General features: G+C 63.6%; 3 protein-coding genes across 3 annotated transcripts; 2 read left to right on the top strand and 1 right to left on the bottom strand.

The window, feature by feature from the left end:
* Nucleotides 1–3,959: 3,959 nt before the first annotated feature.
* On the top strand, nucleotides 3,960–5,785 carry EMIHUDRAFT_365216 (hypothetical protein; the record flags this gene model as incomplete). Its single annotated transcript, XM_005783192.1, has 5 exons — nucleotides 3,960–4,028; nucleotides 4,210–4,747; nucleotides 4,977–5,057; nucleotides 5,215–5,253; nucleotides 5,322–5,785. Coding segments are annotated over exons 2-5 (554 nt in total), but the record flags the coding sequence as incomplete, so codon positions are not given.
* Nucleotides 5,786–6,967: 1,182 nt separating this feature from the next.
* On the bottom strand, nucleotides 6,968–9,055 carry EMIHUDRAFT_113079 (hypothetical protein; the record flags this gene model as incomplete). Its single annotated transcript, XM_005783191.1, has 1 exon — nucleotides 6,968–9,055. The coding sequence occupies one exon, from the start codon at nucleotides 9,053–9,055 to the stop codon at nucleotides 6,968–6,970; it is 2,088 nt and encodes a 695-aa protein (XP_005783248.1).
* Nucleotides 9,056–9,295: 240 nt separating this feature from the next.
* EMIHUDRAFT_113078 (hypothetical protein) lies at nucleotides 9,296–13,159 on the top strand (the record flags this gene model as incomplete). Its single annotated transcript, XM_005783190.1, has 6 exons — nucleotides 9,296–9,954; nucleotides 11,706–11,767; nucleotides 11,833–12,356; nucleotides 12,393–12,487; nucleotides 12,519–12,694; nucleotides 12,810–13,159. The coding sequence occupies 6 exons, from the start codon at nucleotides 9,296–9,298 to the stop codon at nucleotides 13,157–13,159; spliced, it is 1,866 nt and encodes a 621-aa protein (XP_005783247.1).
* Nucleotides 13,160–13,669: the final 510 nt, after the last annotated feature.

The following is a 13,669-nucleotide window of genomic DNA, read 5'->3' as shown; positions in this document are numbered from 1 at the left end:
GTCGGGATTTCCGTTTGGGGCGACACACCGAGCTTTCGGGCGGGGAATCATGTCGGCGAAGGCGGGTTCTGGCATTTGGGTGATGCGCGCCGATCTGGAGGGGTGGACCTCGAGGGAGGTGGACGCCCCCGAGGCGCAGTGGGGGGCCGGGTTCAACCGCCAAGGGGGTCCAGACGCCCTTTGGAAAAGGGGGGGGGGGTCATTGGGTGCTGCAGCCAAGGGGGGGGGGAGAAGGACATGAACAACATCCCTGCGCAAGCCGTCCCCGCCCGGGGGGCCGCAGGGGGTGCCTTTTCAACCCACTTTGGGCACCGTTGCAGGTGGGTGTTCCTTTTCCCACCCAATTGGGTTCCATTTTGGTCCACCGGGGCCCACCCCATATTTTGTTTTCAGGTTGATTGGGGCGTGTGTTGCGCAATGCCCCCCCCCCAGACGCTGGCCAGAGCATGATTGGGATCCCTCTTTTGGGGCCGGGGGGGCTTTCGACAGCGCGGGAGGCTGCCTCCCTGCCCTTTGGGACGCTTGGGACCACTGTTGAGTTGCATCCAGTACAGAGTACCAGTGGTGGGGAGGGCTTGGGCCCCCCCCCCCCCCCCCGCAGAATGGTAAACTCGTGTCTACTCACCTCGTCGGCTCCATCGGCTGCCTCTCCTCGTGCGCCGGCTGCCTCTCCATCCAACCGCTTCTGCGTCCTTCTCTGCCCGGTGCTCGCGATGTCGCTCTGCCGAGAGGGTCATCGCCGGCGTAGGCGGAGCGGCGGGCCCTTCATTACAGAGACAACAAAGACATTTCTGAACAGTGAACATTCTCTGTGAATTCATGTCGTCTTCTTTAGATGCTGCATTTGACGCGCCTTTTTTACGAGTACTTGCTTTTGCTACACGTACACGTGCGTGGATGGGAGGCGTGATGCCAAGCCCAGACGAGGAGCGCTGACAAGCCATCGAAGGCCCCGCCACGGGGGGGTCCCGGCCACGTCATGGTCGTCCGGACGCGGCCCTCTGTACACGGAAACAGCTTACCGCAGACATTACCGAACTCAAAACTGCTTACAAAAGGCTGATACGAGCTCAGCTCAGTGAGATCTAGCAGCACATACCCTCAGTATCCAGAATACTCGAGTAGTTAAGTCTGAAAAAGTCGGTCCGACCCCGCAGAGCGGTCTGGCTGTCTGCAGAGGCCAGAGCTTCCGTCCGGGCCCTGAGAAATGTCGGAGGCATGTCGGCCCATGTTCGCGATTTTGATGGCGTTGCCCTCATTGCACGTGAAACAGACGGCGCCGGCCACGCACCCTTGTTCCCGGAGGCCAACTCGAACAGGTTTGAGCAAAGGCCGCCTTCCATGCTCGATATGCAGCAGGAGCTTAGTTGACCCTGCTCGAAGGCCGCCTGCTCTAAGGCCGCCCTGCTCTCGGCATTGCGTTGTTGACTGATAGCACTGTCTGATCCAACCAGAAAGAGCCGTCGAAGAGCCGTCGAGCTACATGAGACCCAAGCAAGTCGTCGTGATGTACCAGAAAAAGAAACTAGGGCCAAAATTGAGATCTCAGGATCGACATTAATTTCTCGCGCCTACTTTCGCTGCTTGAGACTCGCCAAATACTATAGATCCTGTGTCTATGACCGTGTGCAACGTCAAGTCGTGAACCGCGACAAGACCATCGCGCCAAGCGCGACTCTGTTGCTTTATGCGGCAGCATTCACCGTGACTCTTGCCGTGGATGGTGAGTGCCGCGGTTGCTTACGCAATACTACGCCGTGAACTGAGCTTCACCAGCCGTTTCTCTTCCTTCCCTTGCCTTCTTCTTGCCGTCCGTTCTCTGTGCGCATTCCACTGCATGCGGCATCACACGCGTCAGTTGTAGGGCTGAGAGATCAGGTGTCTGAATGGCGACAGTGAGCGACTCCTACTTGTGGATTGCGCTCGAGATCCGTCCGAGGAGCGCAAGAGCGCGCCGCAGGCGAAGCGATTTTTTGGAGGCAGGGCTGTTCCAGTTTATCTTGTGATCACGCTCGAGCCTGTGAATAGGCCCCGGAGGCCTCAACCCCCAACTAAAGGGTTGAGGGGGGGTCTCAACCGTCAACCAGATGGTTGAGGGGGGGCCGGCCTCAACCCTCAACCCCTCAACCACCCCTCTGGGTAGACATTCGGAGTCCCTTTTCGTTCGTTTACAACATTTTCCCAGCGGCCCAGGATGGCAGAACTGGCCGTTTCCAGACTGGGGACTATTGTGCGCCTCGGCAAGGCGCTTCCGGTGGTATTTTTTTCGAGCGCAGTGGACTTCATCTTGCCGGTCAACTGCCGGCGGTCGACAACTGCCGTTCGAGCAGCGTCGGGTACCGCCGGCAAGATGAACTCACCTGAAGCTGAGCCGCGGCATGCGGGGCGGCACGCCGCAGGCGGGGCGGCATGTAACTCGAGCGCCGCTTTTTTCCCATGTAGAACGAAACGTAGAAAGGTTGAATGTAGTTGCAAACTTCCCCCCCAAGCGGCTCGCCGGCAACTAGTGCCGCCCGCGCCTGGCGCGACCGCCTTCAAGCGCGGGCGGCCCGTGACTTTGCTCCACCAAAACGGGACAAGGCAAAAACACAGTTGCACAGATACATGCCGGCGGCGCGACTCCCCCCCGCAGATCGCCCTCAGTGGGGGAGACCGCGACACCGGTGACGGAGCGCAGCTGGGAGTGTCTTTGGCTCACGCCAGGGCGCTCGTTGCTCCTCCGTCTCTTTGTACGTACTTTTAGCTTACTCTCTCTTTGTATCTTCCATACATACTGCGTTTATCAGAACACCCACAGTGGTCAGTGCTGAGTGCTCAACGTGGGAACCCGGGGCCCGAGGGATGCACAAACCGGCTCCACGCATGATCAGGTCCTCCTCCTCCTCTCTCTCCTCTCTCTCCGAGAAGGAGTCGCCCGCGGCCGCCGTCGCGGGCTCCGCCGCGGCGCAGGTTCGCTCACCACACGACACACAATGCCCGGCACGGCTGTCTCAACCCTGACCGACTCCGACATTAGGCCTTTCTCGCCTCCATCAGCCTCACATCCCAACCGGCTGCGACTCGTCATCGCTGCTGCGCCCGCGCCGGAGCCGCCTCGCGCACCGCAGGGCGGTGCTCACAACCGCCTGCAGCCACGGTCGGCGCGGCCGGTCTCTGCGTCGCCGCAGGCGAGGCGGGCAGCGCGTCGAGCGGCTGCAGTGCGCCGTGCGGCTCCGACCTCGACGCGGGAGGCGGCGCAGGTCCATCCGACGCTATCGGCTGCGGCGGCGACGCTGACGGCGGCGGCGACGAAGCGTGCTCTGGCGGCAGCTGCGCAGGCCGCGATGCTGCGGCCGCTGCGGCGCCCACCAACCGGGCCTCGCCTCAAGGGTTGAGTTGGCCATTGAGTGCATTCGTTCCTGATAGGCGCTCGCCTTCCTGTCCGGCCTTCTGCTCGAGGCGCCAGGCTCTCGCTCCCTGTCTGCAGACCTCGAGGAGGCGCGCGCCCCGCCCTCCCGCCCTCCCGCCCTCCCACCCTTCCCCTGGCGAGGGTGGCGTGAGAGGCGAGCCGCGCCGAGTCTGCTCCTCTCCCCCGCCCGCACTGCATGATGGACCACACTGCACAGCAGAGGCGTCTCGTGCGCCAGGCCCTCTCCCCTCGCCGCGACGGCGCCCCCTCCGCCGCCGACGCCGAAGCAGCGCTCGAGGGCGGCGCGGGCGGAGCGTCACCGCAGGCGTGTGCGAGAGGCGGCGGCGAGGCAGGCGGGCTGCTCTCCCTCTCGCAGGGGGGTGGCGACAGGCAGGGCGAGGGCGCTAGCCGGGCAGACGGCTGCGGCGACCCGCCACCCGGCGCTTTGGCACACGGCACTCCCCGTCACGGGAGGCTGGACCTCGCCGGGCTGCGGGCTGCGGCGGGGTGCGGTGCGGCCGGGGGGGAGGAGGGTGGGGGAGGCGAGCGGGGCGGAGGGTCGGGAGGGGGAGGGGCGGACTCGCTGGTCGGGCCGCGCCTCTTCTTCTCTCTCGGAGGGCCGCCCGTGGTCGCCTTCTCGGCGCGCCTGCCCCCCCCCGTCTCTCGTCTCCACCGCCCACTCCTCCTCTCCTCCATCTCCTCCTCCCGCCCCCCCTTCCCCGTCCGCCTCCTCCCCAGCCCCCTCCCCCACCCCACCTCCCTCGGCGGTGAACGGAGGCTCTTCCCAGCCGGCGTCTCTTCACAGCTGCAGCTGTGAACAGGTGCTCCCATTCGTGCGCGAAGAGGTGGAGCGGGCGAGGCGACGCGGCGCCGACACGCGACCGTTCGTCTCTCAGCTGGTCCAGCAGCAGCGCGCGAAGCAGCTCGCGGCGGCGCGGCAGAGGGCGGCGAGCGCGGGGGTGGCGCAGGAGCCCGAGGCGGTGGCGGACGGGCGGATAGTCGGCGACGAGGGCGGCGGCGGCGAGGGTACGCTCAAGCTCAAGGGCACGTCGTACGGCTTCCTGCTGCGCGAGGGGAGCAGGGAAGGGAGCAGGGAGAGGAGCAGCAGGGAGGGCCACTCGAGCGGCGACGGGGGCGGCGCGCCCTCCCGACCCGCACTCTCGCGCACGACCCGAGATCACCGAGATCACCCGAGATCATCACCCGAGATCACCCGAGATTACCCGAGATCATCACCCGAGGCTAGACCCGTACTTCCTCGACGACCCGGCGCTGCAGTCGGGCAAGGAGCGGATGGTGTTGAACCTGCCCGGCCTGGTGGCGTCGGTGCTGCCCTACGTGCGGCCTCGCGCCCTCAAGGCGGAGCCGAGCCCCCGCCTCCCCCACCCCTCCCCCACCCCACCCCACCCCACCCTACCCCACACACACACACGCCGCACCGCAACCGCCCCCCCTCCCTCCGACCGCACACACACCCCTCCCGGACCCGCCCCAACCCTCCCCGCCCCGCCCCCGCCCTCTGCCCACTTCACCGCCCGCCCTCTGCCATCCCCCCGCCCCCTGCCCATCCCCCCCCCCCCCCTCTCAGGCCCAGCTCAACGAGCAGTGGGCCCTCAAGCACCAGTGGGTCAGCCGCGGCCTCACCCTCTCCAAGATCCGCGCCGCAAAGGCGCCGCTCCCGCCGCCGCCCGCCGCCGCCGCCACCTTCCCCCCGCCTTGCCCGCCCCGCCCCGCCTTGCCCGCAGGCGTCGGTGCTCGAGTGGGCTCTCGAGATTGCCCGAGCTCACCCGAGCTCACCCGAGCTCATCCGAGCCCACTCTCACCAGGCGTCGCTGCTCGAGTGGGTTCTCGAGGCCAACTGCGAGGTGTCGACATCGCCGCCCTCGCGCACGTCAGAGACGCTTCCCTGAACCTTCCCGGACCCTCCCCGCAGGTGTCGACCGCCGCCCTCGCGCACGTCTACTTCGAGCGGCTCGTGCTGCGGCGCGTCGTCAACAAGGCGAACCGCAAGCTCGTCGCGGCCGTCTCGCTCTCGCTCGCCGCCAAGTGGAACGAGCCCGAGTCGCTCGGCACGCTCCTCGCCGCCGTCGAGCGCCACTACTCCATCCCTCGCGCCACCGTCTTCCGCTCCGAGTTCTCGGCCTACGCGGAGCTCGCCTTTGACCTGCGCCTCGAGCCGGGCGACATCTTCCCGCACTTCTCGCGCCTCCTCACGCAGGCGGAGCGGACGCCGCACGACTACCTCGGCGAGGCCAACTTTGCGGAGTTTCAAGCCGAGTTCCTCGAGCCGCCGGCGGATGACTGAGGGTGAGAAGGTGTCGAGTCTTTTTTGCTATTTTTCGTCTCAGTTTGGAGTTTGTGTCGTTTGTGTGTGTGTGGAGAAGTAGGTCGCCGGTTATACTTGGTCATGGTGTGCTGCTGATAGGGGTGCCTAACATTAATTTGGGGCCCGTAACAGTTGTAGAGGGCAGACGGCTTCGCGCCATGGAGGGAACGTTGGCTAGTTCCATTTCACTGTGGCACAGCTCGCGTTACAAAACCTTGATTTTGACCATTTGCGCACTATTGTACCTCTCGGTGCCTTCCAGAGGCAGCTGCGACCCCGCCGAGTGGACAGCGTCACACAGCAGGTGGCGCGGTGTGCCGCCGTCCACTCGGCAGGGTCGCAGCTGCCTCTGCGCGTCCTGGGTATGTACCTTTGTCGCGCGCCGGAGACGACTCGACGCCGCTGAGATCGGAGATCAAGCTCTGACAGGTCGCACGTCGCTCCTTTGACGCCGACGTGACTCACCCGTGCAGATCACATCAGGACACGGTCTCGACACGCTCGGTACGACGCCTGCGACCCGTCTTGGGTCAGGTGGCACGACGCTCATCGCGCCTACCAGCGCTGCCGTACAGGTTGCCACGACGAGGTCGAGCACGCTTCTATACGCTCGCCCAGCCTTCCTTCCCATCCCATTAGGCAGCCTGGGAACGGTGGCGGTCAGAGGCAAAGCCTGCGAGGGGCGGTGGAACCACATGTCGCGGCTACTGCCGGCTCGACCCCACGATAGCCTCCGGAGGCTGACTTTGCGGCACCATCATCGGACGATGTCGACGAGTTGGGTCGCTCTCGCGGTAGCCAGGTAGCCCTCCATACTAGTAGCACCAGCCATGGCCTCAGGGAGCGCGGGCGAGGGCGCTGGGAGCAATACGGACCAAAAAACATCTCAAAAGTCAATACATTATATGATATGGATTATGACACCAGTCACCACCCGTATTTGCATATTGCAACTAGTCCACAGCGCACAGGCGAATTGCGTCCCCCAAATCGTGGTCCTGAGCGGCTCCCACGACTCCCCCAACACCCGAAGGTGCACGACACGACCACTCGTTCGAACATTTGCGTCACAAATTTTTAATCCTGTGGGTTGTGTCACGTGTGGCCCAGCGGCCAAATTCACACCTCGCGGGACTACTTATGTTTTCGTAAACGTAGTCATGGCCCCCCGCTGCGTCGCACGAGTGTGCAACTGGGTAGCGGGGGGCTATCAGCTCGCGCCGTCGACACGGCACCTCCGGTTTGATCGCCCCTCAGTGGAACAAGAGGCCGGCGGGGCCTGGCCCAACATCCTGCACTTGGGCGATGGCGTGGACAATCGCGGTCACTTCCGACGAGAAGTCGATGCGAACGCTGTCCATGTCCGTGTCAGGACTGAAGGTGACGGTCATGGCGAGGCCGGAAGAGTGGGTGGCGCCCGAACCAGACAGATCGCCGATGCCGACTTGCTTCTTGTTCGCGTGGATGATCGCAGTGAGGCCGTTCTCGGCGGCGACGCTCTCGATCTCGCCGTCGGCAAAGGCGACCTCAACGGTGGTCCAGGGCGTGCTCGAGTACGCAAAGAGTTGCATCTTTTGCCCGTCCTTGCGTCCAACGATCGTACCGTGCGTGCTGGTGCTCGCGAGCGAGCGTCCCGGGCTGTCACCGGACCATTCGTTCGCCGTTGCGCGGCGTCGGCTATTCGGGTTGTTCAAGGCCCAGTACTGCGCCAAAAGAACGGCGTCTAGGAGGCGGACATCCCCATCGCCGTTAAAGTCACCCCCATTGCAAGGGGGGAGCTTTGTGACCCCCGGCGATGGGTTTGTAAACGATGATTGGTTAGCCCAGACCTGAGCTAAGAATGTGGCGTCAGCGAGACGAAATTCTCCATCAGCGTCGTAGTCAAGTTCATCGTCAGGGAGGCAGGAGGGCGCTCCGTCGCACGCCGCCGCCACGCCGCCAGGCGAGAGGCCGCCCACGTCGGCGCAAGTGATGCCGAGGCAGTCGTAGGTGCTCTCGAAGGCGGCCTTGACCGCCGCGAAGTCGGGGTAGTCGCCCTGGTCGTACAGGCCGAACTTCATCTCGTCGCTGATGGTCTTGGCAGCGGCGACGTTGCACTCGTGGACGAGGGGCAGCACGGCCGCCGTGAAGACGGCGCCCTCCGCCGCGTTCTTCTGCGACCGACCCGTACCCACGTCATCGTAGACCGGATCCGAGCCGACCTTGTACGCGTAGCGGAGCGAGCCCTGCACGAGCGGCACCGTCATCTGCTTGATGATCGTGTCGACGATGGGGCGCACGGCGGAGCAGTTGCCGTCCATGAGGTACGCCTCGCCCTTAGTGAAGTCCGCGAGCAGCTCCTTGTTGACGTTCGACAGCCCCGTGCTCCCCGACTCGCAGGTGTCAAAGTTGGCGCACCGCTTCTCCGCGAGCCGGTAAACCATCTTGCCGGCCGAGCTGCCACCCACGTTCGGCCCCTCGAGCGAGCCGGCGTAGAAGGCGACGCCCTCGTCCCACGCGTGCACCGCCTTGTACTGAGGGCTGTCCGGCCCGAACGAGTCCGACAACTCGTTGCAGTTCAGACCGTCCGCGCAGTTCTCGCAGTCGTCGATCGCGTCCTCAAACTCGCGGATCACGTACATCCACACGTTCATGTACGCCGTCCCCTTCTTGACCGCCTCGATCCGCGCGGCGTCGCCGAGCGTGGCGAAGTTGTTCGGGCCGTGCCGCCCGCTGCTGAAGGCCATGTTGGTGCCGTCGAGGGCGGCGCTCACCCACTGGTGCCCGCCATCGTCAGGTAGGGTGCCAGTCTTCGGGTCAATCTTGTAAGAGAAGACGACCTTGCACTTTGTGACGGGGGCATCGGTCGGGCGCTCCTCGAGCACCCATGTGCCATTGGCCTTCTTTGCGTTGTACTCCTTCAGAAGAGCAGCTCGCCACTCGTCTGGGCGCCCTTTGAGTTCAGCCACCTTCTTTGGCGTAGGATGAAGCGAGCAGAGTGCAGAGAGGTTGAGGCACATGAAGCCCTGGTCAGACTCGATGACGGGGACGAACCCAGGCTCGGCGCAGTTCAGCTCGACGCAGGAGAACGCTGGGACGGTCACGGGCCCTGGAATGGCTGGTTGGCGCGCAAGTCGTCGACCGGCCCTGTCAGTTGTAGGGATGGTGTCTCCATCGCGTCGCAAGATTTGCTCGATCCGAAGGTGAGGCTGAATGAGACCGATCCGCTCGAGGTATTCATTCTCATAGAAGGTGCAATCGTTGAAATTGAAAGTGGTGAACCGGCTCCACTCGGCCACATACCCATAGACGCCTCCGCGCTTGTGGTCGAGGCCGAGGTGCGTGGCGTCGACGGTAGGCATGTCGAGCTTTGAGCGTCCAGGGTCTGGAGCGTAGCGGAGTGGGCCCCGAGTTTGAAAAGGGCGACGGACGCTTGCGTCCTAGCCTCCAACAACGCCTCCCCGGCGCAGAGGGGCCCCCGGAGGGATGCACAACCGCTCCACGCCACGCCGCTTGCGGCGGTCCTCTTCCCAGCTCCGCTGAGGGCCCGTGCGTTATTTCTTCTCAATAACAAGGCTGTGAACAAGTCTCCACCGACACCGATGCTCCCGGTCAGCGTCGGCGTCGCGCTCGCCGCCGCCTCCACGTTGCGCTGGTCCTCGCTCGCCGTCGAGGCTGACGGGCAGCCGCTCCTGCAGCCGATGCACATTGAGGCTTCGCCCGGCCGGCTGCTCGGCATTCTGGGCCCTTCGGGCGCGGGCAAGAGCACGCTGCTCGGGGCGCTCGCCGGCCGTGCGCGGCCGCGGCTGCGCGTCTCGGGCTCTCGCGACGCAGCGGTCCCGCCGGGCGGCGAGGTCGGCGTGCTCGACCAGTCGGACGCCTTCTTCGGCCTGCTGACGGTGCGAGAGACGCTGGAGCTCACCGCGAGTCTGGAGGGGGCGGAGGCCGAAGAGGTCGACCTCCTCCTCGCCTCGCTCGGTATCGCGCCCGTGCAGCACTCGCGGGTCGGCGATTCGCTGCGCCGCGGCATCAGCGGCGGGGAGAAGCGGCGCCTCTCCCTCGGCTGCGCGCTGCTTGCGCACCCGCCGCTGCTCATCGCCGACGAGCCGACCACCGGACTTGACTCGCACCAGGCCGCGCGCGCCGTGCGGCTGCTTCGCGAGGCGGCGGCCTCGCGCGGCATCCCCGCCGTCGCCACGCTGCACCAGCCCCGCTCGAGCATCTGGGCGACAACGGCGGCGCCCTCCTCCTCCCAGGCACGGTCCATGAGCCCTGCCGCCCTTCTCTAGGCGATGCTCGACGACGTGCTCCTCCTCGCGCCGCGCGGCAGGCTCGTCTCCGATTGTATCATATTCTTACATATATTCTATTATCGCGCCTCGCGGCAGGCTCGTCTCCCATTGTATTATATTATCACATATGTTGTATGATCGCGCCGCGCGGCAGGCTCGTCTCCCATTGTATTATATTATCACATATGTTGTATGATCGCGCCGCGCGGCAGGCTCGTCTCCCATTGTATTATATTATCACATATGTTGTATGATCGCGCCGCGCGGCAGGCTCGTCTCCCATTGTATTATATTATCACATATGTTGTATGATCGCGCCGCGCGGCAGGCTCGTCTCCCATTGTATTATATTATCACATATGTTGTATGATCGCGCCGCGCGGCAGGCTCGTCTCCGATTGTATCATATTATCACATATGTTGTATGATCGCGCCGCGCGGCAGGCTCGTCTCCCATTGTATTATATTATCACATATGTTATATGATCGCGCCGCGCGGCAGGCTCGTCTCCCATTGTATTATATTATCACATATGTTATATGATCGCGCCGCGCGGCAGGCTCGTCTCCCATTGTATTATATTATCACATATGTTGTATGATCGCGCCGCGCGGCAGGCTCGTCTCCCATTGTATTATATTATCACATATGTTATATGATCGCGCCGCGCGGCAGGCTCGTCTCCCATTGTATTATATTATCACATATGTTGTATGATCGCGCCGCGCGGCAGGCTCGTCTCCCATTGTATTATATTATCACATATGTTGTATGATCGCGCCGCGCGGCAGGCTCGTCTCCGATTGTATTATATTATCACATATGTTGTATGATCGCGCCGCGCGGCAGGCTCGTCTCCGATTGTATCATATTATCACATATGTTGTATGATCGCGCCGCGCGGCAGGCTCGTCTCCCATTGTATTATATTATCACATATGTTATATGATCGCGCCGCGCGGCAGGCTCGTCTCCCATTGTATTATATTATCACATATGTTGTATGATCGCGCCGCGCGGCAGGCTCGTCTCCCATTGTATTATATTATCACATATGTTGTATGATCGCGCCGCGCGGCAGGCTCGTCTCCCATTGTATCATATTATCACATATATTATATGATCGCGCCGCGCGGCAGGCTCGTCTCCCATTGTATTATATTATCACATATGTTGTATGATCGCGCCGCGCGGCAGGCTCGTCTCCCATTGTATTATATTATCACATATGTTATATGATCGCGCCGCGCGGCAGGCTCGTCTCCCATTGTATTATATTATCACATATGTTGTATGATCGCGCCGCGCGGCAGGCTCGTCTCCCATTGTATTATATTATCACATATGTTATATGATCGCGCCGCGCGGCAGGCTCGTCTCCCATTGTATCATATTATCACATATGTTGTATGATCGCGCCGCGCGGCAGGCTCGTCTCCGATTGTATTATATTATCACATATGTTGTATGATCGCGCCGCGCGGCAGGCTCGTCTCCCATTGTATTATATTATCACATATGTTGTATGATCGCGCCGCGCGGCAGGCTCGTCTCCCATTGTATTATATTATCACATATGTTGTATGATCGCGCCGCGCGGCAGGCTCGTCTCCCATTGTATTATATTATCACATATGTTGTATGATCGCGCCGCGCGGCAGGCTCGTCTCCCATTGTATTATATTATCACATATGTTGTATGATCGCGCCGCGCGGCAGGCTCGTCTTCCTCGGCAAGAGAGAGGCGGCACTCGGCCACTTTGCGCGACTCGGCTACACCCGTGCCCCTCGCCAGCCGGCCAGCCCCAGCCCGACACCCGGACCCGGGCCCGAGCTTCTGCCCTAGGCCACCCCTGCCCGCACCACGTCAACCCGGCGGAGTTCCTCATCGACCTCGTCTCGGTCGACCACGACTCGCCCGCCGCCGCAGCCGCCGACGAGGCGCGCATCGACGCGCTCGCTCGCGCGTGGAGGCGGAGAGAGGGCGGCGGGAGGCAGGCAGAGGGCGGCGGGAGGCAGGCAGAGGGCGGCGGGCCGCGACCGCGACACCGGGCTACGGCGGCGGAGGGTGGCGGTGCCGGTGCCGGTGGCGCCGCCCCCGAGCGCAGGCGACGGCCGAGGCTGCTGCGGCGCCTGGCGCTGCTGCTGCGCCGCTCGTGGAGGCAGAACTGGCGCGATCGGTGGGTGAACGGGCTGCGGCTCTGCGTGTCTGGAGGGCTTGCCCTCGTCTTTGGCGAGATCTTCGGCCGCTTCGGTGCCCCTTCCGCCGCCCAGATCGCCGAGCGTGTGGCGCTGCTCTCCTACGCGTCCATCAACATGTCGATGATGGCGATGATGAAGGCACGGGACCTCTTCGGCAGAGAGCGACGAGTGGAACCTTCTAGGAACCTTCTAGGAACCTTCTAGGCACTGGACCTCTTCGGCAGAGAGCGCGTCGTCATCGACCGCGAGCGCGCGCTGTACGGCGCCGCAAAGCACAACCTCCTCGCAAGGATGGCGAGGTGGGCCGAGGCGAGCCGAGATGTGCCCGAGATTAGGCGCCGCCGAGTACTTGCTCGCAAAGATGGCGACCGAGCTCCCCCTCGACGCAGCCTTCGCCGGCGGCTTCGGCCTCCTCCTCCACTGGCGCATCGGGCTGCGGCTGCCGCGCACGACGCTCGTCGGCACCGCACCGCACCTCGTATCGCCCATGAGAGCCACCACCCCCTGTGACCACCCCCCGTGAGAGGAAGAGTAGACTTCCTTCCATCGCAATGTGTGTGTGTGGGGGGGGGAGGGGCCGGCCCTCGCGCGTACTGCAGGCACCCTCAGCCCGACCTGTAGGCACCCTCAGCCTGGCCGCCGCCACGTGCGCTGCGCTGGGGCTCGCCATCGGGGCTCTCGCCCCCTCGGCCGACTTGGCGCTCGCTGCGGGCATCCCGGTGATGATTGTGCACATGGCGCTCCGCGCCGCCCACCCCGCCCCGCGCACAAGTGTGCCCAGCATCTCTTCACGCGCTCTCGCGTGGGGGCAGGTGCTCGGCATTCTCAACCCCGCCGGCACGGCAGAGACCAAGCCCCCTTCGGCCGCCGTCTCGCTCGCCTCGCACGCGTCGCCGATCAAGTGGTCGATCCGAGCGCTCTGCTGCGCCGAGCTGCGCGGGATGGAACTCGAGCGGCGCGCTTTCATTTGAGGCGCGCGCGCACATGGTGCGAGATCACCCGAGCTGACCCGAGAGTCTAATCGAGGTTAGGCGCTCGCTCAAGGAGGCGCCCCGCATGGGAGGCCTCGCGCTCGTCCGCTCCGGCGACGAGGTGCTCGAGCGGCTTGGCCTGAGCGGCTCCAGCTGCCGGCAGTGCTGCGGCCGACTCGGGCGGCTGCTTGCCGCGGAGCTCGCTCTCGCGTACGTCGGCTTGCGGCTGCAACGACCCAAGTACACCAGCATGGCTCAAGCCAGAGCGGAGGAGGAGCGAGAGAGAGGTGGAGTGGATGGGGCGTAGAGAGAGGCGCGCAGTGATGAGTTAAATCCCGCATTTACTTTTGGGAAAGGGACTACATCTTCCCATATATCTCGTGCAGCGAATTCGCACACACTATCCACCTATCAGAGTATCAGCTATAGAGTATCACCCCACAATACGTCGTCTATCTGGAATCTGCGGTCTGCGCCTACCACCGCGCTACCCCGTTCTCTGGTAGGACG

This window comes from Emiliania huxleyi (genome assembly GCF_000372725.1).
Source record: "Emiliania huxleyi CCMP1516 chromosome Unknown EMIHUscaffold_181, whole genome shotgun sequence".
In the NCBI taxonomy this organism is placed as follows: Eukaryota; Haptophyta; order Isochrysidales; family Noelaerhabdaceae; genus Emiliania; species Emiliania huxleyi.
Note: the sequence above shows the minus strand (reverse complement) of the source record. Positions and strands in the feature narration are given on the sequence as shown.